Source organism: Anopheles coluzzii, chromosome 3, assembly GCF_943734685.1.
Source record: "Anopheles coluzzii chromosome 3, AcolN3, whole genome shotgun sequence".
Lineage (NCBI taxonomy): Eukaryota > Metazoa > Arthropoda > Insecta > Diptera > Culicidae > Anopheles > Anopheles coluzzii.
In genome coordinates, this window is record NC_064671.1 from 12,032,562 (window position 1) to 12,057,622 (window position 25,061).

The 25,061-nt window shown below is 40.8% G+C and overlaps 1 protein-coding gene across 4 annotated transcripts in view; it reads right to left on the bottom strand.

Moving 5' to 3' along the window:
- LOC120956406 (locomotion-related protein Hikaru genki-like) overlaps positions 1-25,061 on the bottom strand; it is an 89,913-nt gene that overhangs the window by 3,001 nt on the left and 61,851 nt on the right. Inside the window, exons 3-11 of one of the 4 annotated variants that reach the window (XM_049608445.1) lie at positions 16,121-16,894; positions 13,277-13,483; positions 7,388-7,728; positions 7,135-7,297; positions 6,862-7,035; positions 6,622-6,756; positions 6,341-6,484; positions 3,988-4,197; positions 2,785-2,979 (exon numbers count right to left, since the gene is read on the bottom strand). In XM_049608445.1, the coding sequence (XP_049464402.1) occupies positions 2,785-2,979; positions 3,988-4,197; positions 6,341-6,484; positions 6,622-6,756; positions 6,862-7,035; positions 7,135-7,297; positions 7,388-7,728; positions 13,277-13,483; positions 16,121-16,894 (2,343 nt within the window). Of the gene's footprint in view, positions 1-2,784; positions 2,980-3,987; positions 4,198-6,340; positions 6,485-6,621; positions 6,757-6,861; positions 7,036-7,134; positions 7,729-13,276; positions 13,484-16,120; positions 16,895-25,061 lie in introns of all 4 variants that reach the window. The other 3 variants (XM_049608447.1, XM_049608444.1, XM_049608446.1) reach the window with 3 other exon arrangements.

Here is a 25,061-nt window from a genome sequence, read left to right on the forward strand (position 1 = left end):
TACGAACACATGCTATTGTATAATAGGTGGTAGAGTGGTCTGTTGCAACGGGATGCCAACATGATTTATGATCATTATAGCTGTTACGCTGTAGTTTTTTTTAATTAAATGAACGATTGATTAGTAGTGGATGAACGATTTTCAATGCACGTACTCATCGTCTAAATGGGAACGGATCGCTAGCCGGGGTTTAGTGAAATGACTTTGCATGTAGATACATTAATGAGTGTTGTGTGAAGTTAAATTTTTAGCGTTTCATGCTTCTTTTTTCCCCCTCGATCTGAGGATATACTGGTAGCATATATGAACTAATCGATAGTTCATAGCGTGCGAGTAAATCGATAGATTTCCCTGTATCAAGTACGGTACAGGTGCAGCCAGGCACGTTAGTTCGGTATCTCTGGCCGTTCTGGGAAAGCCTGTTCAATAAATTAATAAAAATACATATTCTTTGCCACGCCAGTGATCGATAGTGGTCCAGATTGTATTGAACACAGTCAGTGATGTACCATGTTCAACGGATTTTATCTTGTGGGGATTTTCTTTGATGTATTTCACTTTTGTGTTTAATTAAACTTTATTTAAAAAAAAGGCAATTCGACAGATATAGCAGTATTGGGCCAAAGTCTGCGTGAATCATTCTTTTTTCTGTTGACACAATTTGTATGAAAAGTGAAATTGCTTGTTATGCGAGATTTTACTCGTAAAGAGGGGTAGAGCATTTCGATTTGCTTGTTATGCGAAAAATACGTTACAAAGGGTACTCGTTATAAGGGGTTGCACTGTAATTCCGTAGTTCTACGTATAAAATTTATCGCTTTCAAATTAGCAGATTTGACACATTACTGGACAATGTGTTTGTTTAGGATTGAAATGCGCCAAAATGTAGGCAATTTGTTGTGCGCGTGAATTAAGCCATAAAACCAATAGCAGCGCTATCTCGAGGCAATGACACAACTACTCCCCTTTTCACAATAGCGCCATCTACGTAGTTCTTCTTCTTCTTCTTCTTCTTTGGCTCAACAACCGGTGTCGGTCAAGGCCTGCCTGTACCCACTTGTGGGTTTAGCTTTCAGTGACTAATTGATTCCCCCCCATAGCAGGATAGTCAGTCCTACGTATGGCGGCGCGGTCTATTTGGGGATTGAACCCATGACGGGCATGTTGTTAAGTCATGCGAGTTGACGACTGTACTACGAGACCGGTGCCTTGACTAATAATTGGGAAACATTTGTATGTCCACGGAAAGAGGGGAAATTAAGCCAGCGTACAAACCCAAAAATGTAAACATCGCTAACGGAACACAGCAATTTGTAATGAGTACCCCAAGAAATACATTCAGAATACAGTTAACAGCACAGAGTTTGGAGCTAGAATTTATTTCTACATCTTCATATCACCTTGCTAGCAAATCTTGCATAGAGTCCTTGGCGGGTAGTTCTTGCTAGACATTTGTTAGCGCTCTCCGGTGAATATGGTAACTGTGCTGATTTTATTCCCATAGAAAACTCGAGTTGCGAGTTTTAACTATCTAATGTGGGGCGCAATCCTACACAGTGTTTGTTAGCTAGCCGATCCCTCAATTTATAAAAAAAACTGAATGTGCCTTAAGTTGTCCAACCTTTATCGAGTAGTTTTGTTTACATGTTAAGCTTAATTTTGGCTAAGAAAAAAAATGTTTAAAATCCCTGTACGAAACGAAAGATCTAGAAAAAAATGTCTAGAAATAACAAAATCTTAGTATATTGATAAGCTAGTCGAAAAATTAGACAACCATCTACTATAACTTTTTGTTACTGTTAATCTGGTTTTACTGAAAAGAAAAGCCTGTGCAGTCAATCCGCATGATAATGGCTGACTGTTTAAAGTGTATCACAAAGGCAATGAATTTAGTATCTTTTTTAGTAAATTTTATAGAAAAATGATAGAAGATATATCTTCAAAATTAGAAACTCAATTAAAAAGACTGGTTTCAACAATATTAATAGGATTCGTAATGGAAAAGCTTTCAAGTTTGCTACTAGATGGCGCTAGAATCTTATGTAGCGTGTGAGGAGTGTTTTAAAATGATTGACAATAAAAATCGAAAAATGGCGGGTAATTCGAGAACTATCAGTGTAAACGCTTCCCCATACTGCACTACGCCTGTGCCATTCTCTTCCTATAAACGCTGGATGCATGATCGTATTAACAGGCAACCAGCTACGTTAACGCGCTAGTAATATTGGTGCGCCATCTGTTAGAAAAGTAGCAAACTTGAACCTCGAAAGTGAACTACTGATAAAGCAGATGTATTTCTGCCGAGAATTTTTGCATTAAACATAACATGTTTTGTTTAGGCGTCTTGTTGGTACGATATCGACCGCATGCGCTCTAGGCAAAAAAACGATAATGTTTGTAAACATTAAGCTGTCACGACAGGTACAACATGCACTCAAATAACCCAGCAGATGGCGCCACAGGTTTACAGCAAAGGACAAACCGATTAGATTGTTAAACAACTATATTGCTGTGTGGACATTAGGGCCAAGTTGCACAGCTGAACGGTAACAGTAAGCCGACATTATTTGCGTCTTTCAAATCGGAAAGACGACACGCAAACGACTGCTTATAAGATCATCTTTGCCGTGCTTGTCAAATTTTTTCAAACTACACATACACTGCTAAATTAATGTAAAAATCCCTTCTGTGAACTATTATACGTTTTAAGCCGGTTTTTTTGTTTGTTTTGTTTTGGCGTTTTGCTTCCTTTGGCGGATGCAACGGAAAACGGATGCTACTTACAGAACGGGGGCGGGTGTGACCAGAATCCGGTTTCGGTGCAGACAATTGACGCCTCGCCGACGAGAAGATGACCCTCGGTGCAGCTGAACGTTACCAGTGCCCCGACCGCATAGCGTCGCTGACCGAACGTCGTCAGGCCACTGGTGCCGTCGATTCTGCCGTTTATTGGAACCAGTGGCTGTGGACATTGAATGGCTAGATGTAGACATACAGAAGGTTTTAGGATCACATGAAAGGTGGTGGTGGTGGTGGTGATTCATGGTGAATGGGGGGGGGGGGGGGGGGGGAGAGGTAGGGTAAGGATTTGAGGGGTGTGATGAAGGTAGAAGGAGTGGGGGATGAAAAAGAACAGACAAAACAAAACAGGTTGAAGGGCGAGAGAGAAGAGATAGAAGAAGAGATAGAGAGATAGACGTAGTGGTCCCATAGAGAGAAGGTTAGGTTAAGGCATGATTGACAGTGTGAGAGTGTGTGTATGTGTGCGAGTGGATGATTAGTAGCAACAGCGGTAAAAGCAGATTGAGATGACAAGGGAAGCAGCAGGAGCTTCAGCAGAGGAAACAGAACAGAGGACGGAAGTTGTAGGGAAACCCCCAAGTGATACACATACATAAACAAGGAACAAAAGACTGCAAGGAACGAGGTGGATGGAGGGTGAATGCTACCGGAGGAAAGCAGTGTTTGATGTTTGTGATTGTGCACTTTAATGGTTTCCTGATTTCCGCCCTGATTGGCAACCTCCTGCTCGTGCTCCCTTCTCTCCCTTGCTCTCTCTCTCTCTCTATGCTGGCAAAACCATATCCCCTACCCTTTCTGGTTTCTAGCAAGCCCGCTCTACAGTCAATTGGCTCCAGTACACTCTTTGCGGTTGCAGGGGGGGATTGGAATTCACTCAATTTCCCTGACACACACACACACATCCACCGTACGGCCAATTGGTTAATGAAATGAATGAAGCCGACCCCGGCGCGTAGGGTTAATTTAGCACGGGTGAATATGGCGGCGGCAGGATGATGGTGTAGAAGTGTTGATAATGTGGTGCTGAGAATGTCAAGAATGCTATCTGCGGCAGGCGCTCCCTCCCTCCAACAAATGCTACGCTGCCGCATCCTAAACGCTCTAGCCTTGCTAGCCTTAACGTGTGACTACTAGCGCTGAACGGACGAAACACACACACACACACACAGATACTTAATGACATACCACGGCAGCGCGGTATCGGTCCACTCCAGTGTCCGTTCGGTTCACATTCCAGTCCGGGCGGGCCGCTTAGCCGGTAGCCCCAGGCACAGCGGAACACTGCCCGGCCCCAGGCGGACGTGTTCAGCTCGACCAGGCTGAGGTGCGGATCCTCCAGGAACAGCGGGGGACACTGGATCGGATGGCAGGTGGGCGTCGGCGATGACCAGTTTCCTAGATGATGCAGAGGAGCGCAGGGAAGCGGGAAGAGAAAGGGAAACAAGAGAGACAAAGTTATTAGAGAGCGATGGAATGAGTGTGCGAGAGGATAACGTTTAGCAGAACTGCGGTACGGTGAAGGATTATTATTAGCCCCACACTAACAAAGTCAGCGATGAACGTGAGAAAATTGATTATAATTGAGATAGAACGGTTAAACGAAGCGTCGTGTCATAATCTTCCTTCGTACATAGATGCGTACGGAGATTTCCGGTAGGTTCAGGTAGGTAGTGTTTTAACTTTTACGTTAGACTCTGTAATGGAAAGTATCTGATTCACATATGTGGTTTGTTGGTTTGGTTTGGTAATCCATAAATGAATTTTTATTATTTTCTGGTAGCTAAAATGGACAGAAAACTAGTCCAAAACTATTACTGTGTGAAGTGACTCGAGGAGGAGTTTTTTTCTTGAAGCGCCTGAATGTATGCACTATTTTGAATTTGACTTTTTATCACGTTGCTACTACCACTCATTGTTCAGTGTGAGCGCCTCAAAGTATGCAAACACATTATGTTACTGACAAAAAATACTTATAAGATTAAATTTCGGCATAAAATTCTAAATTGTATCTAAATCAAAACAACCCGGTTCTCTGCTTGGCTTAGTAGCTTGTGGGTTACGTTTTTGCTCAAATATTTCAAAAATATAATTGTGGTGTAATTCATGAGTAATTAACTTGTGTTTTGCTTCAACACTAGTAAAAAATAAAATCATTCAGTATATTGCATACCTTCAGGCGATTTGCCAAGCCAAATAGTGTTAATCTTTAGTTTTACACTAAAATCCCTAGTAAATTTCCAATGTGAAAAGCATTATTTTTTATATATAAAATAATGTATTTCAGGTATTATTTCATATAATTTAACAGCGCTAAATAAAGATCTCTATATCCTTAAGCTATAAAATAACTTAAGGTTTCTAAGACTATATTCACTTTTCCTTTTTCATTCACGTTCAGACGAACGTAATTAATAAATGACTTAAATGTTACTAATGTTTTACTTTGTGCGAAATCGCAGCATATCTTCATATTTTGTAAATATTAAGAGGGCTTTCCTTTGTAATTTATGTAACATTTTACACATACTTTTAATTTTAATCCAATATACTAATCTGTGTTTAAGGGTTTCTATTTTCCCACAGAATTCACAACTCGGTAGAGCTATCATTTATTCTCTTTAAGGCATTTTGTTGTTCATGAGTTTATAATATGTTATCAATCATTATGACAAGCGAGCTTTTATAAACACCTCTTTAAAGTGTTAAAGAATGCTAAAAACAATGAAAACTGGCTCGATAAACAGCTGGTTTATCTGTTCCCAGAGCGCCTGAATGTATGCAATTCCTTTTCACATTTTACTGTTTACTTTCACACTACTACCATTGACGGTGGGTCTTAAGCGCCTAAATGTATGCAATATGGTAAGTTATTAACTGGAATATCAATTCGGACTAGAATTAACTAGAATATTAAACACAATATTTAATTCTCAATAGAAAATACAAAATATAATCAAAAAAAAAAAAAAATAGATTTATAAAATGAAAACAGACATGGCAAAAAACTAATATTTCAACCGCAATGAATCCTAAGGCCAATTCAAGTATACAGCCTACCAAAGTGTAAATTTTACTTGTGTTCATGTTTTTAAGTACACGTATGCGGAGGATGATGTAAAGTAATGCTTAAAATTCGAATCTGAAAGTTGTTCTCTTCTTCGCATCTTTACAAATTGTATTTTGATTGCAGTTTTTGCACATGCATTGATTTCATTTCATTTCCATGAGTTTTGCTATGAAAAAATATTTTTTTGTAATTTACAGATACACAATGAAATGGATCTTTAATAGATATGAGTAAAATCAAACCGATTAAAGCTGGCTTAGTATCTGTCTCATCTGTCTGTATGACAGCACTCATAGAGAAGCCCCAGCATAGACAGCCTGTTCCAATGATTCCGTATGAAAACTATTTCTAACAATTTCAGAACAGCCCGGAGGCTAGCAATAACACTTCTTCCGACAAATTATGTAAACTATACCGCACAAAGCGACAGAAAGTTATGAAATCGACTCCCTCCCTCATCGGTAAACTTACCGGAAGCGAGACAGGTCGCGTTGGCCGTTCCCTGCAGCATGTAACCCAGGGGACACCGGTACAGCGCCCGCTGACCCAGTTTGATGCCCTCGAGCCGCAGCGACAGCGGTGGGTTCGGCTCCGTCAGTGCGGCACACTGGGACACTATTCAGGGACAGAGGGAAAGAATGACAAAGAACAAAAAAGAAACGTTTACGAGCAAGAAAAGTTAGCGTTTTGTGTTTGCTGATTGGCGACACAAAGAGTCCACCAGAAGGAAGGGGGAGAGAGAGAACACGTACCGGCCACAACGATGACGATACTGTTCGTTAGCCCACGGGGGGAAGCGCACGTGTACGTGCCCGAGTCCTGATTCTGTATGTCCTTAATCGTGAGCCGATAGCGAGATGCCTTCTCCTCCGGTACCGCTGACCAGCCTGATGACGAAAAGGAACAAAAAAAAGGAAGATAAATTTCCCTTCGGAAAAAAAACCCCCATAACCGCCCGAAGGTAGGCAAATGTCGATTCGGGCGCCACCTACCGGTGAGATACTGCCGGAACCAACCGGTCCAGGTCCATTCCGGTGAGCCGCGGCGGCGCGGATACATGCAGTCGAGATGGATGGTGCTGGTCGGCAGCACGGCCAGCACGCCCGACGGTTCGTACGCGGCCGATCCAACGCCCACCTTGATGCGGATCGACGGTGGACTGTCGTCTGCGGATGAAACAAAAACATTTTGGGGGGGGGGGGGGGGGGGACATGAAAAATTGGCACATAATTTAACGTTCGTTCGTTGAAGTGAAGCTCAATTACCCGAGTAATTAGTTAGCAGCGTCGTCGGTACGCAGGACGGCATCTTCGGTGCCCACAGCCCGTTCGAGCAGAGGACCTTCGACTCGCCGAGCAGCTTGTACAGGCCCAGATCACGGCACCGTGCCTGGAGCGTGTGTCCGTGGGGCAGATCCCAGCCGAGTGTCTGCATGGGGAGTGGATTGGAGAGAGAGACAGAGAGTGAAGATGGGTTCAAGCGTGAAGTAGCAGCACTGGCGCTGGTCCATTTACTCACCACCGACACGTTCTTGTAGCTCAGCAGCAGATGGGGCGGGATGTGATCGACGACGCACCGCTTGTACAGCGGCTCGAACTTGAGCTGGCCGTGCTCGTCCTGCTCGTGCTCGTTCATCGCGCAGAGCGGACCGACCCAGTGGCCCCGGATGCACTGGATCTTGCACAGCCGGTGCCCGCCGAGCGGTCCGACCTCGCCCGGGAAGCGCACCTCCGACACCTCCCGGAACTGGTGCAGCTCCGGGCTTTCGTCGACCTCCTCGCTTTCCTTGTCCTCCCGGTCGGGGTTTTCGGCCGAGTCGGGAAGCGGCGGCACGTAGCTGCCATCCTCATCGTACTGCCCTGTAAGTGCGCGTGGGGGGAGGAGGAGTTGGGGCGGGTTAAAAATCAGAAAGTTCACAGTTCCTGCCACAGGTCTTGGGCTTTGAGGGTGTGTAACGCGCTGGTGTGTGTGTCTGTGTCGAGGTTACTGTGCTTGAAGCAGGGTGAACACTTCAAGCACAGAAGGCACTCTTTAGGGGAAGCCCTGTCTATTCAACACAAAACAGACACACACACACGCACACAATAGGCAAAGGTGGTGCAGTGTGAAGCGGTAGAATTTGGAGGGGGGTGCAGGTGGCGGACGGAAAATGATTTTCTTGCAAAAGCAGCGCAAGCAAGCGGAAAAGCAAAGCCATAATGCCAATCAACTGGAAACCGCAGGAAACGTGGTGCAGCAGCCCTCGTGCTCGTGCTGCGCCTGGCAGCGGCAGCGTATGGAGCCTTATGCTAAGCCTTACTTCATAAAGAAAACACACACACACATAGAGACACATGAACGCATTTAATAAGAACACAAGTGCATTGGGCAAAGATGATAGTGGTGGTGGTGGTGGTGGTGGTGATGGTAGCCGCCGCGCTTGAATCTACCGGAAGTCGAGTGGATGCAGTTGAGTTGTTGAAGAATCGGGACTAACACGCTGTGCATCTCAATGAGCCGGTCCCATCGCATGGGGTGGGGAGTGGAATGAGATACCCCTTCCTCATTTTTCCCTCCTCTCGCTGTACAAGAATCGTCGGGGGCCAGGATACGGCTTCATTTCCCGTAAGGTGGTGAGAAGACGTGAAAATAACGCTTTTGCAAAAGCGTTCCGTCCCGAAAACGATCGCGCTTTCGGCACGCTCGCCTGCAAGGGTACCCTGTGGTGGCTGATACAGTGTGTTCCGAAATGTTAGCATCAACCAAATTCCACGAATAGTTAATGATAAGATAATTTAAGTAGCGAAACATTTGGCAACGAAAGAATAGCAAAAGGCTTGATGATCCTATTGGAATGCAATGAAGTACGACTTAGCTATTTCATGAACTGATTTTTTTTTAAATTTGCCTGAAATAAAGCAATCCTTCAACTGTAGGAATACATTTATTAAAAAAGTAAGTGTAATAAAAACATAGCTTTAAATACATAATTTATTGATCATACGACAGTTTAAACCAGATATTAACAAAAATTTAGGAAATATATGATTTTTTTATTATCTAATTTTGAAAATAAACCATAAAAAATCTAGAAATTGAAATTGTTCTAATTATCTAACACTTTTCTAAATGCAAATAGTACTTTTCTGCCCATTTTCAATCTTTACTATTAGAAAAAGAGACTTTTATAGTATTTGACTGGATGATGAAGCCAATAAGATTTTTTGAATATTTGACTTAGAGAGGCCAAAATCCCATTTGCACAGTGTATTACATTACAGTGTTACATTAATCTTGAATGAATAATACATTTGGACATTGGCGATTGGCAAAAAAGGTAGTGAAAACATGTTTGCGTATGTAGAAAATAGTTCAAGAAAGAATTATCCATGACTTTTGTAGTTTTATTTCAGGTATGCCTTATAAAGCAGAAGTTGCGTAAGTTACGCAGTTCTCAACCAAAAGCTTGGGTGATCTAACTTTGTCTAAAATTTACACTTCTAAAAGCAAATTGAACTGACCAATGAAATATCAAATGCAGAAATAAATAGCTTTTTTGAAAAAAATAATTAAAATTTGTAATTGATAAAAACTAAAAAATAAGTATAAATCGCATTATTTATTATGATTTACTGTGTATAACCACTAGCAAAAAAAAAAAACGCTTCATTTAACGCTGGTGTCCTCGTAGCCGCATAACTCGGGAGCAAACTTTTAATTGCAGATTAAAACAAAATCATCTATTGCAGGACTCAAACACAAACATAACCATACACATACTGATGACAAATTTCGAGTCATTAGTGCCATTAATTGACACCATATTGAAGAATAGCTTGTTTGCCTTTTATTATCCTGTTTCCACACTCTCAGGCATGGTGAATTCGCCCGAAGGTATGCAATGTCATGTTTTTAAGATAATTACTCTAGATGTGTTATGGAGCTAACAAGGCTACCTTATTTCGGAACGCACTGTATTATTGCAAGCGTGGAGCCACGGTGTGTGAGCGTGTGTGTGTAGAGCGAAAATGGAGACCGGAAGCGTAGGTGCAAGTTCCTGCGAGATGAGGCAAATCAGGCGAGTTTGGCGAATGGCGCGACGGAGGAAAAAAGCTACCCAAATGCAAATGTAGAAATATCGCAAAATACTACACATTGTACGTGCGCCGGTGCATCGTTGCGTGCATTTATGAGTATGTGTGTGTGTGTGTGTGTGCGGATATGTATGTGTGCTATGGGGTGCAATGTGTGTGCTCGCACGCTTTCCATCTAAACTAAATTCACCCGCTACGAAGCATAATAAACGAGTCAAAGCGCGCGCAAAAGCGTTGCACCATTCGGCCCCTATCGTTTGAACGTCATCGGTGGCGTGAAAGTTCAGCTTCAACTTTATTTCATTGTGATAACCAATTTTATACAGCTCCACGCAGATTTGCAGGCGCGCAGAATGTATCGGGCAAAACGGGAAGGGAACAATTTGGAAACGTCTGAAATAAAGTTTACTTTTTCGGTCGCAGTTTGTTACGAGGGCACGTCGTGGTGAGTTGCGAAATTGGACGCTAATAAAGTACGCATACCCAGGCAAAAGCGAAAACAGACACACACACCTACAGAATGTGTTAGAAGCGCAAAAGCATACAGGTAAACATAGAGCTAGGAATGCAGGAACGGGAAGCGACAACGACAACGGAGTGCAGCAGCGAGCATCACCCGATGGGACAAGGACGAACGCGGAGCAGCGGGTGCAGATGCAGATGATGCAGGTGTGCAAGGCTAGATGGATGCACACGTACAGGGTGGGCTTTGAGCTCGTTTTACATACGGCCCCGATACGATCGGGGCGTGTCAAATTGCAGTCTCTAATTATGGGAATTTTGTTTTTAGCCCTAATTACACTTCCTGCTACACACCTCAAACAATCATTAGCCTAAGAATTAGCATGATTGATTTAAAATTACTATACTTTTTTTATCGACATCAGACATTCTGAAGCTGAATTGCATCTTGTTATGTGTATTTTGACACATTTAACTTTTTTATTGCTGGCAATAGAATTATTTTATTAAAGACAAAACACAAGAAACAGTGGGATATGGGTAAAAACTTTAGCTAGGTTAGTGTTTCTGCCATCTTTTTTGTATGTGCTATCATTTAAAACATTAACTGTGGTTTTACTTGATCGTTTGCTACGCTTTTACTCTATAACAGACGTTTCTAACTTTATGAAATATCCGAGGTTTTGAGGTTTTGAAATTTGAGCCCTCGTTAAAAGTAGTCTTATTGAATCATGGTATTTTGTCCTTCGAAACATACTGATATAAAAACATACTGAAAAATGTGATGTTTTTTTTTCAAATACTAGAAAAAACGTTACAATAAGGAATGAACAAACAAAACAAAAATAATCTATAAAAAAAATACAGCGTTGAATACAAACAGACAGCGATGTTGAGCTGTTTACAATCCCGAGGAATGCAAAAACGTGTTTTACAATCAGAGATGTATGGAGGATCATCCATTAATTACGAAACGCTGCATCTTTCACCGTTACGTTTTTCGAGTAAACGCGAGAAATGCTCGATAAAACCTCTCTTAACGAGTGAAATGTATCGTGATCATTAAAAATCTAGTTCGTGCTGCAAAATATTTACATCAAATTCTTAAAGTCGATCGAAAAAATCGCAAAAAATCTAACATATGAGCAACGAACTATTCCTAGACAAAATCCGTTGAAATTTAATTCACCATTTTTATTTTGCAGCAATTCAAGCGCTCACTTTAAACTGTTGACTCAATCATTGATAAAAAAAGAATGAATAGTACAGGGTTTACCGGTATAATAAACAACTGTGGACTTGTTTATAACAATAGTCGTTTTGAATAGACACCGCTGTCTATCACTTGCTCACACGTCAGATGGTGTAAGCTACTCTGTCCAATTTAATAACACAATTTTCGTCTTCGATTAGCAACTGTCAAATTCGGCACGGTTTGTTTTGTTAAGAAAAATTTTACAAAAACAAAACATATTCTAACACATTTCTTTTATTCAAGCAAACTGCAGTATAAACCATACATTTCAATAAACCAAAACATTAATTTTGTTAGAAACCGTGCCGAATCCGACCGTTGTGCAATCGAAGACGAAAATTATGATACTCAATTGGACAGAGTAGCTTACACCATCTGACATGTGAGCAAGTGGTAGACAGCGATTCAAAACGACTATTATATTAAACAAGTTGACAGTTATTTATTGGACTGGTAAACCCTGTAATGACTGGGAAAAATGTTGCAATATCTTGGTCTATGTGCTGAGGCCTATGTGCATTTATACTAGCTCATTCGCGGTCCTTAAACCAACTGTTTCACTTCGCATGGAAAAATGTGAAACAATGAAAAGAGTCTACCGCATTACGAGTGAGTCACTGGTACGGATTAAACTCGCTATAAGGGATTGTAATTCAATAAAATAACTATTCTACAGTAAATTTAAAAATGATCTCACCCAACAAAGGGATGAGAGGAGTGTAGCAACACCTAACTGTTTAGTTTGATTGAGAGTAGTTGCATCTAGTGTTATATTTTGCTACACAAAGAGAAGTGATAAAAAAAAACTTTCATGCTGACTATGTAGTTTATGTCTATGTAGTTACGTAGTTTATGAATGTCCCCATAACACTAATTTTCGCAGAAAGACTGGAATGCGTACAGAACGAACATGTTTGCTGATATCAGTGAATGAAATAAACATTCCTGTGTTTCAATAGCATGAAATAAACAGAATTTTTTATGTGTAAAAGTCCTCATTCTATCTCGTGAATCGAAAATACCTTTTATAAATACACTGTTTTATGAGTTCTGCCTTCCCCCTTCAAACTTTATTCATTTAAATCCCCTAGCAATGCCTATTGAAAACTACAAACTGATTGATATGGGTATTGATTAGACCTTTGCAACATATACCTTCTGTTATATGCTGCGAGAGCTTGAGCTTGCTCGCGCGTTTGTTGCTAGTAAGCTTTACACAAGGCTAACAAGTCAACAGGTATTACTTCAAGCTTACGCGAGTACATACATAGCTGTGATGCAAATTGTATTTTTTGTGCCCCCTATAATTTCCCCCCTCATATCAACCACCCTGTACGCGTGTGTGAAAATTGTTTCCGGTATGTGTGGGATTTTGTTTTGTTTTGTTTTGCTTTGTAAATATTTCAATTTAAACTTTTTTTTGTTGCTGTTCCTGCTCCTCTCCCGCTTCAGCAGCTGGCGCGCGCTTTTGGCGCGTATATTGCCCTATTGTCCAATCTTTTACGCAATATGCTGGCTAATGGCGAAAGCGGTAGTGCTCCGGGGTAAGCGTGATCGCGGGACTTGGGTGGTGATGTTTTTTTTTTGTTTTGTTTTTGTTTGATCGGTTGAGCTCACCTTTGTTGGCATTGCGACTAATACTCTTACTGCCACTGTCACTGGCCCCCTTCGGCCGGCTGAGCGCACCGGTCGCTTTGCCCGACTTGCGCTTCACCCGGACCTGGCCCCGGCCACCCCCGCCCGGCTGATGCTGGTCACCGCCACCTCCGGCAGTACCGTCCTCGGCAAGCTCGACCGCTTCCAGGCCGTCCGCACTCGTTTGATCTGTTGGTGGTGGTGGTGCGTGTGGGGGAAAGGTGGATGGACGGTATCGGTTGGTTGGTGGGATTGATTTTTGCTTTGATTTTCACCATACTCGGTACACACCCGTTGCCGTGTTTTTTTTTATTTGATGAACTTTTCTCTCATTTTCCCTTCACAACGCCCCGAAACGGATTTACTCCCAAGCGGTGCTCTTTTGTTTCTCGACTCAACCTTCCGCTTCCGGCTGTGTGAAAGCTTCTTTTTTAATCCATCGTGCACCTATCAAACTATCGCCACACATCGATCGCTTTGCACTGAGGATCAAACACACACGGGCACGGTCGTTGGAAAGCCTTTTGAATGGATACGTGTGTTTGTAGTGCTGTTTTTCGCTGTACTTCAAATCTAGGATATTTTCCCTGTCAATCAGCGCGATTTTTACTCCATCAATCACGGTTGCAATGTTTCATGTTTGACGAATTTTTAAAACAAACAAAAGAAATCAAATAACTATGTCATATGCCATCTTCAAAGGATAAATGAACAATAAACGTTACCTTTCAAATAAAAGGCTTCAAATCGAAGCCATGTTTAATTTGCTGCCTCTGATAGATCCTACATTCAAACATTACAAACAATGTGCAATATTTGCTTAACTTTTTCAATATTTAATGTAACCTTTTTCATTCTGAATCTTTTCATATTTATAAAAATACCTAATATTGGGGCCTTTCACGGTACTAGCCAGCTTTTTTATATGGAGTTTGACAGTTGGCGGCTGAAATCATGTCAACACTCCATACAAAACCATATACAAAACTAGCCTGTGATTTTCAGCCTAGATTATTTCCACCTCAAAACTAGAATTAGATTCGAGTACCTGCTCGAAGAAATGTCAAAACAAGGTCGTGTTTGTATTTATCCCAAGGTGCATTGAAAAGATCAGACACGAATACACAACACACTCAGAAAATCTTCTTTCAGAAGTGCAGAAGTGATAAAAATCATCCTTCAAAATACATACACCTTGGGATAAGCCCACCTGTGTATTATACCCACTTTGATAGCTACTCCAAAACTGCAAAACAATACAAACAGCCGATAGGCTGAATTTTCAGCCTACGATCTTATAAGAGAAAGGCATAACTTCTATTCTGCATAATAGGAAAATAATTAATCAAAAATGCAAGTCGTTAAATCTAATAGAGAATTGAAAAGATAAAATAATGGAGAGTGTTTGAATACGGAATCATTATACAATTGAATCAAAATATCATGAACAAAACCAATTAATTATAGTATCACTACATCACTTTCTGTATAATGGAATATCTATTTTTTTTTTCAAAAAGTCCTTTTCCAAAAAAACAAATCATAACATATTTTCACAAAGAGATAAGCATGAAGTGAAATATCATGTTAAATTTTCTTTATGATTTTTCAGATTTTTTTATGTTGAAGTTGTCAACTACAAAACTTGTCAAGCAAGAAGTTTTTAACAACACAATAATAAAGTGAAATCAGTCAATAAGTACTAAAAAGGCATTTAAACACATTGACATAAAAAAGACGCAGAGTAAATAATACAAAAATAATACATATGCAACACCGCAAAGGTGTAATCATTGAATTATGTCAACAATATCAAAATTATAATTTACATAAAAATGAATATACAATGACCTTTCTGTTTGGTTTGATAAGTAGTTTTAGAACATTTTAATAATTAAAAAAGTGTTTAACATCTCAAAAAAGAATCGAAGCAAAAGGAAATACATGATGACTCTGAGCTAACTTTTTTCGAACAAAAGATCAATGGTTGAGAGTCTTAGATAAAGTGAACAAATTGTTCACTCCATACGCAAACAATCTAAAGGCTTAAAGGAGTACATGTAAATACAAAAATGTGGAGGATTATCCATAGCAAAAAGAGGCTATATCTTCGTCTCAACGTGATAATTGAACTAGAAATGGATATCAGGACATAAAAAAAACACTAAATTCAAAGATGCATGAATCGATATATTCAATGTAACACATCAAGGACACACATATAACCACAGCATAACAGACACACCGATTCCATTTCCATGGCTTTCCAACGCCCGTATAATTATCCCACCGTGTATACGATTAGCCGAAGCTGCTGGAACTTGTTGAACAGAAGTCAAACAAACCGATTCGATTGGAATCCGTTCAATCCTTGTTAGCAAAACCACCGGTCTGGCCAAATTGTGTATCAACAAACCCGAATCCACATACACTGTGTTTGCCCAGTCTACCGCTCTACGATCTACCAAAATTTCGCAAGAAAGATTTTTAACGAAGCCCTTCCACCACGTCGCACGTATCGTTTCGCAGTATCACCGGCAAGGATTGATCGACTCCGTGGGTAAACCAGTAACACTAAACTGCCTCCTACTGTCGAAAGCGTCGAATGTGCAGCTATCACAAGTCACTTCTAGATGCAGACTTGCCGAACTGAACTTGCTGCCCCGTTCCCAAACTATAATGGAGCGTCGTTACGAGCGCCGGCTACGTGCCTCGAGAGTCGACGAAAAAAAAAACTTCGTTGGAAAAGTTCTGGTTACCACTTTTCTTTCACTCCCCGCTCCTCGCTCGCTTCATTCATCCCAAATTTTACCCGCGCTGACTTACCTTGCTTATGATGTCGGGCGATGCTCTTGCTGCCACCGTCACCACCGCTGCCCGCCTTGGCGCGGCTCAGCGCACCCGTCGTCTTGCCCGATTTGCGCTTCACCCGCCGGCGGATGATGCTCCCATTGTCGCCCATCTCGACGATGATCTCTTCGCCCTCGATCTCGTTCTTGTCCAGATACTGCCCCGCGTCCGGTCCGTTCTCGGCCTCCCGCTCGTCCACCTCGTCCGCGTCCGGCGCTCCGCTGTTGAGGAACAGATTATCGTACACGCTGTGGTCGCTGTCGTTCTCGTTGAAGATGTTATTGATCACGATGGCCGGCGACAGCTCCTCCAGGTTGAGCAGGTGGTCGTGCGGTCCCGACGATGACCGACGGCGCCGACGGTGGTGATGGTGGTGGTTATGCTGCCGCTGCCGCTGACTCGGCACCGTCGCGCGCTTGGAGCGGGCGGGAAACGAGGCGGCCGCTAAGGATTCGCGCACCTCCGCATTTTGGATGCCCAGCTCCCACCAGAAGGACGTGTCGTGGGAGCCGCCGCCGCCGTGCAGGGAAGAGGAGGAGGACCCACTCTGGCCACCGGTCTCGGCATGGCTGCGCAGGGCGTTCGTACCCGACTTGCCCGCCTCGACCAGCTCAAAGTCGGCGGTGGTGAAATCTTGCGGCAGATAGATCTGCGTCGTCTCGAACGTGACGAACGGGGGTTCGGTGGTAGCGTACTGTTTGCGGGGTCGGGAAATCTTCAAATCCGGCGGTGGGCAACCGGTCGATGTTTCTGAAAGAGATGGGAAATGAAGCAAAAGGGTTTGTTACTTATAGATGTAATAATTTTTTTTTGTAAATTGATATACGATTTTCAGTTGGTAGTTTTCCTTATACACGAAGCAATGACATCTAATTGGTTTATTACAAACAGAAACATTTCTCACATCAATTACAGAAAATTGAGATTACCACGTCGTGTAGAGTAACCAGTTCACTAACACACTTACAGCAACTGAGCAGCGCTTTTTTTGTCAATACTATGGCGTTACAAATCCATCCATATTTTCGTACTATTACTGAAAAAAATGTTTTTTTTTCGAGGTCCAGGCGATTTGATATCTACCTCGTGCATATCAACAGCTGTAATCTTCATCAAAACAACGAGCTGTCAAGGACAGCTCGAATAACTTACGTGGAAAACACCAGATGGCGCGGTAAAACAGATAAGGACAAAAATATATTCCCAAATATGAGACAGATATATGATCAAAAGTAGGGCCAATTAGGACAAAGTTCGGCAAAAGTAGTTAAACAGGGTCAAGTGCGGTCAAGACTGATCAGCTGTTCGAGAAGAGGCGCCATCGAAAAAGTTAGCGGCAGTAGCAAAAGTCAATCGACTGAAGAAAGACTAATTTTTAAACTGTGCTTCATTAAACATGAAATACACACAAAGCCAGTTCTAAGAAAGTCTATCCAGGTAATAACATACCCTTAATAACAAAGCATAGATATTAACATTTTTATACATTAACAAACGCAATTTAACAATTCTCCTAAGCAAAAGTTACAAATTACTAACCAAATAAATAACATATAAAAGTATAAAACCTATCGGAACAATAAATGAGACGAGCAGAGAAATAAATAGTGATACAACAGACAGAAAAACCAAACCACTAACTAAAACAATACCTTAAGTGATTTCCAAGCAGGTTCAAAATCATGTTTAGGTCCACTTGATTACTGAAAGCGCTATAAACGGAGGTCATGAAGTACACTCTGGAATCAGTTATTAAAAATTGTCTTGGTCTATGTATTCTACCGGGTCGTTAAATATAATATTTGAAAGCAGAGGGCAGAGATTAACCATTGATCAGTTTATGCATAAAAGACACTGGACCAACAACCTTCCATGTATCCCTCTATATTCTAGTTATTCAAACGCTAATAATCTAAGATTGGGGCCCCTTCCGTTTTAAGCTCGTAGGCTGAAATTTCAGCCTGTCAGTTGTTTGCATTGTATAGCAGTTTTCGAGCAGCTATCTAAGTGAGTATAATATACAGGTGGGCTTATCCCAAGGTGTATGAATTTAGAAGGCTGATTTTTATCACCCCTGTTTCTGAATGAAGGAATTTAAGAATGTTTTGTGTATTCGTCAAGCCTCCAGAAGGCTTGTTTGAGCAAAAGATTTCACCCGTCCTGTCAAAAGTGCTGTTAGTGATGTTCAAAATTAGCTTTTGAATACTATTTTCTTCAACAAGTTTAGCTCATTGGTTATTCTCGTGTTTTTTTTGTTGCTTTGTTAATATTGTGTGTTTTTAAGCAATACGGCAAAGCCGTCCCTACTGAATAAAAACAAATATTGTGTGTTTGTTTCTGATTTATTTAATTCTTCTATATTATCTTGCATCTTTACACCTTACGTCTAAATAGCAATAATTTGCACTCGGTTTCTACGGCTAGCATGTTAAGTCTTTAAGAAAATTCTAAATATTAATTCATGGATTTCATCACAGTCAAACAATCAATCTCCATTGGAGAAAAATAACCAGAAAAAGGATATGTTCATGTTCAATTGAAGTATGCAAGACGTTAAAACAAATCAAATAATTACATTTATCACATCAGCACACTGCATGTGTGCAATTAATCCATCAATTTAAAATTAATTATTGAATTAATGCGCCCCAAAGTATGGTTGATTCAAGCACATGCTATGCACCAATTGCATAGAAATTTAATGCACGCTTACATTGCTCTAACACTTTAAACTGCGGAAATGTAATCCTTTTCATCTTCTGAACCTGGTGATGGTATCGTAACATCGCGCCACTGTGATAATTGATCAAAAATAATTGAAAAAAACCCATAGTCGATACCGATTGCGATCGATTGCTGCTCGAGCTTAATCTTATTACAAACGATAATAGCGTTTTATTGCGATCACACTCGAAAGCTCCAGGTCCTGAAAAAAGCTCCATAATGAGTGGTTTGAAATTGGAACTAAAATTGTACCGCCAGCTGCAAATTTGGCCTATAAATCAAGCACCAAATTTAATGCGAAGCAAACCAAGCGAAGAAAAAAAGCAGGACATTTGAATACAATTGCACGACAGGATGTAGGTTGCCGGTACGAGCCTGCATGGGACGGGTTCGGGTTTCGATCATTAATCGTAATGGGCGAAAAACCACAGCATTTTACAAACCAACAATTTCAATTACTTCGATGACGTTAAGCCCTCGAAGGGTGGGGCGGATGGTTTCGAATTTGTGCGTTTAATAGCGCACGGAGATCAATTAAAACTATATTCTGCGAAAATGTTCGCAGCTCTGTCCCGTTTCCAACCCTGCGTTATTGTGCAAATACCACGCATTTACTGTACCACTGGTGCAATTTTAGTGACGCAAACTTACATCAAAGCCCAGTTGAATCGGTTCGTTCTGTTACAATGCCCTTCCTCGGCCCGTGTGATTGCAACGTACAGGAATAGCGGGGGCCATTTTTCGAAAGCTTGTGCAATTAAACCGACGCCATCCTCTTCCATAAATTGAGCTCTATAATGTATGATTTAAAAGCCCAGACCGAAAGTGCGAGACAAATGGGTTAGTTGGTGAGGGAAAATTAAGCCCAAATTATACGATACCCCCTTCGACACACTCATTTAGCCCACTTTACTCGGGCGCTGTTGGTCATTAAACTCGACCACCGGACATTCAGTGGTCACTGTTTTTAAGTGCAGCGAACCATTTGCACTAACGTGCAGGGCGTGATAGTTATAGCAGATCGATCATAACGTCCACTGCACCGAACTGGGTTAGGGTGCTGCTCTGGCCAGTGTGCAAACGATGAGGCACTATTTACACTCAAATCACACACACACACACGCAAGAACAAGTCAGCCTAAAACACATGCTATCTCGCTAGTGATTGGTGGGTTGAAATGTTTAACGGAATCTTTCCGCTGGTCAATTTCGCAGCGGCTCGCGTACGCAAACATACCGGGCCAATCTTCTAACGGTACGCGCGATGCGTTTCGCGAAATTCTAAAACCTCCCTTCTGTTTTTTTATTCCTTTGACATCGGCAGCATTATTATCCGCTGGTGAATTCATTGTTTCACAGCACGCTGGCCAAACTGTTTGGCGCAAAAGATTGGTGCGCTCGTTTGTGTGCAGTGATATTGCGTTAGGTTGTCGGAAAAGTGCTGTTAGTCGAGAGCAATTTATGGTAAAGGATTTCAATAATTTGTACCTACAGAATATTGAATATGAAATGTAAAAAATATTAAGTTTTGTCTTCAAACAATCAGCTGATGTCATCATATCTGATTTTAAAATTTATTTTCATGGCAGTATTTTAATGAAGGAAAATAAATTGTATCATTTATAATACGATTATTACATAACAAAAATTGTCTATTACATCGAAACTAAACCTTTTGGTTTATATCACAGAGATTATATGTCTTATCAAGAGGCTTTAGAAATTGTTATTTCAATTTGCTCGTCAAACCATATAAAATACAAGAACACGTAAAAGGTTTAAAACGTAGAATGTTTATTAGAAAAATGATGTTAAATGTTTTTTTCTTAGTAGCAAAATGTTGCAAAAAATAATTAAGTGTAATAAAATCAAGGAGCTATTTTTGTTCGATTTCTAATGGTTAATTAGAAAGTGCGAGCTAGATCTGTCTGTTATCGTACATTTGAATGAATAAAATATTTTAAACATTGGCTTATAGATACGTGTAGAGATAAAAGGGGGAAAATGAGCATACGGGACAAAATGGGCACCCTTTATTTGAACATTAGCTGGTATCGCGAAAGAATTGGTTTAAAATTAACAGTCGTTAAAAATTAACCAGAGTCGTTAAAAATTGCTAGAATTTGGCATCGCGAAGGCATTGAGTTCATTTGTTAATTTTAACGACTGGTCCTATGCCGCCGTTAAACAAACGACTGTCAAGAGCGTATGCGATACAAATTAACAGTCGTTTAATTATACTGCTCGAATTTTTTCCCCGTGTTTGCCTATATGCGATATCGAGCAGTCGTTAACTGTTTTGACGGTCGTTTATTTTAACAGGAATGAACAACAAATGAACTCGGTTAAACCAAAATGAACTTTAAACGACTGTTAAAAAGAGTTCATTTATTCGCGATGCCGGCTATTATTTCAAAGCAAGGATAAATTCCGATGTTTAAAAGGTATTCATTGGAGTGTTCTATGAACACCACATTTTGACAGTCGTTTAAAGTTCATTTTGGTTTAACCGTGTTCATTTGTTGTTCATTCCTGTTAAAATAAACGATCGTCATAACAGTTAGCGACTGCTCGAAATTGTATACAGGCAATTACAGGGAAAACATTCGAGCAGTACAATTCAACGACTGTTAGGCGGCGCTCTAGCAGCAATCGAACACGACATCCGACACGAACAAACCCATATAATCATATGGAGGTGCACTGTCAGACACAAACAAACAAACAAGACAAACGTCGAGTCGAACATGTCAGTTGATTCTGTCTGTGATGTTCGATACCCACCTGTGCTGTGAGTACCTTGGCTGTCAAACGCTTCACAGCTACAGTAGATAGAATTCAATTCGGGACATTTTTAAGTTTGTTTACGTAGTTTGTCTCTTTTTCTTCTTAAAATTGCGTGCAAAATATTTAAAAAAGCTATCAATAATTATTGTTAAACTTTTCAATCAATTATAACATCAAATATAAAGGATTGAAACGTATTAAACTATTGTGTGTACATAATCCATGTGTATGCACTGTATATGTTTTGGCATGTACGTTTGTTTACATTTTTCAATATTAAATTTGAATGATTTCTATGTTATTATAGATGTGAATAACTAGTAAATTATGAGTTGAATCTTCCCCCTGTAGGTAGATATTCATTTAAACTATGAAAATGCTTCATTTTCGAGACGAAAAGAAAGGCGTATTGCAGTGCATCATGACAGGTCTATAAGACATCGAACAGCTGACAGAGCACCTATCGAACAGAGTCGTGTTTGTTTGTCTCGTTCGATTGGTCCCAGAGCGCCGCCTTAATTTGTATCGCATACGCTCTTGACAGTCGTTTGTTTAACGACGGCATAGGACCAGTCGTTAAAATTCCCAAATAAACTCAATGCGTTCGCGATGCCAAATTCTAGCAATTTTTACCGACTGTTAATTTTAAACCATGTCTTTTCATTTCTTCTCGCTATTAGCTGGCATCGCGAAGCGTCAAGAGCGTATGCGATACAAATTAACAGTCGTTTAATTGTACTGCTCGAATTTGTTTCCCTGTAATTGCCTATATGCGATTTCGAGCAGTCGTTAACTGTTATGACGTCTATTTTAACAAGAATGAACAACAAATGAATTCGGTTAAACCAAAATGAACTTTGAACGACTGTTAAAATGTGTTCATTTATTCGCGATACCGGCTATTAATTGTACGAACGAGTGGTGTTATTTAAAAATCATCAGCGAGTCATCCCGAGTCATACACAGACAACATAGTTCCACTAAGGAAAAACGGGTATAACTATAACTTAAAACAACTTATGGATATGGCGCACCACCTTTATCAGGCATCAAGACTACTATCAAAACAGGATTCACCAATCTATTTACGCTTACAATCACAATTCTTTGTCGGATACAAAAGTCGTAATTCGATATAATTAAGCATAACAACACTAGTTTAAGTTGTAAGAAATGCACAATAAACCACCGTTACAACACCTTGGGCTTGGGAGCAATCGAAAAAGTATTTTTCGAAATTTATGTGTTTAATACCAACAATTTAATACCAAAAATGCTAGATCTAATATTAAGTGAAAATATATCCTACTGAAGGGATGATTTAATTTAGTAGAAGAATAGAATATTTTATTGCATTTTAATTAATTGTTGACAAATTTGACATTTGTTTACAAGAGTGCTTTAAATTACTTAAATGATATTAAATAATTCATTGTTACAAATACCAAGCAACCGATTTGCCCAACCCAACAGCATTGCAAACCAGCACGCCTCCTCTATGTAAGCCATCGACACACCTCACCCTATCTAGCAAGTGCATCGCGTTCGCGTTTGCACGCCTTTCCCATGGCACAGCAGGGAAATAAATAGCACTCATTTCATTGCCCTCCAAATGGCCGGGCCCATTTGCATTGACGCACAACCCCGGGTGACCCTTGCACAAGCGCCGCCGCACGCAAAAGGGGGCACCACGGAGGATGTCTCTTTATGAAGCCCATATTTCATCCGAGTGACAATCGGCATCGTTTGGGAATCGCGCCGCGCGCGGTTTCAATATCCGGCCGGCACAATCCGGAGCCGGAGCGGCACACAGGGCCAGGAGCCATCTTGACGCCAGGCGAATGACACTGTTCGCTGCACGGCGCACGGAAAAGCGTTACTCACGGCCGCATGTTTGGTCGGCGTGGAGCCGGGCCCGGTGGATAAATTATCCGTGTCATAAATGAAGCCAAAGCAAAGTTCCACCATACGGTACCGACTCTGTTGCTGACGGTGGTTTTGGCAATTCCAAATTTGCATTTGCCACTAAGCTGCTGCTCCGCGCCGGACGAGTGGAAAATGAGTGGTAATGGCAGATGCGCGATGAGAAATGATTGGTAATAAAACATCAAAGAGAAACCAGCAGCACACATAGTGGTGTGTGTGTGTGTGTGTGTGTGTAGTGAAGCGAACGATTCCGATTGGCCGGTTGGTTGGGAGATAACTCCAGCGCGGATTATGATACAACAAGGTATTATTCCACAAATAGGGATTTATGTTGCCCGAGAACTTTGTGACGGGGAGGGGGAAAGGGGGGGGGTTAGCAAACAATATAGAGGAAAAAACGACATCCCCGTGAAACAAATAGGGAAAACAGTCGTCGAGGAGCATTGAAATTTATGCGTATTACAGCAACAGACGCATAAAACATGGGGGTTTCGGGAAGGATCGCGGAAGCAACGAACGAGTGTCGAAAAATGGTCGTATGTTAATGATGGGACAGGACAGTGCACTAAATTGACAAATGAAGATTTATTTCGTTTCATATGTGGTGGGGAATACATATTGCATTTGATAGGTACAATGAACAATGTATGGCTGATTTCTGTTTGTAAGAATATTCTGACCAACTGCTTTGAATGATTTCAGGTACGTTTTATAATTAATACTTAAAGATTTACATTTTCATAATTTCAAATAAAAGTGATTAGGACTTTTTGTTAAATTTGTAAAGCAACTTCAATGCAATGGGTAAATCCGGAACGCATTTAAAGCGCCTTTAAATCCTACCGATTTTAAAGAGGATGCCCGACTGACATACATACACCCATGCAAGCGCTGATAACCGCGGAAAGGGGTCAATGGGTTTTAGGCCAAAGCTCCATATTTTAGGGGATTAGTCGCCCGTAATTATTTCATGTGCAACTCTCTCACACTCATGCACGCATCAACCGCGCTGGTATGGGGCGTAATGAATGCTTTCACGCTCAAAGTAAGCTGAATGGTGCCGTACTGCCAGCAATGTGGGCAGATATGGTGGGTCGAATACGCCAACGCTTAAAGGGTAATGTTGCAGGAATGATATTTAGAAGAAGACAAAAAAACATCGTTACTTCATTAAACTGATTTACTGTGGAATTTATTAGCACAAGAATGCAGTAAGAGTGAATACTTTAAAAAAGCCAGCTATGAATATTTCAGTAGCATCAAATCATTATTAGTGCCAGGAACTAAATCAACAAAAGAAGATCAAAGATATTGTTTATTCATGCACATTGAAAGTAAATATAGTGTGCATATTGTATGTTTATTATTGATACGCATTGGATGTATGATATTGATTGAGCAGGGGTGCGATAGTAAAAAATACTATTTTCACGATTACATGGATGCTTTGCTCAGTAGTATGAACGAATAGATTAGAGAC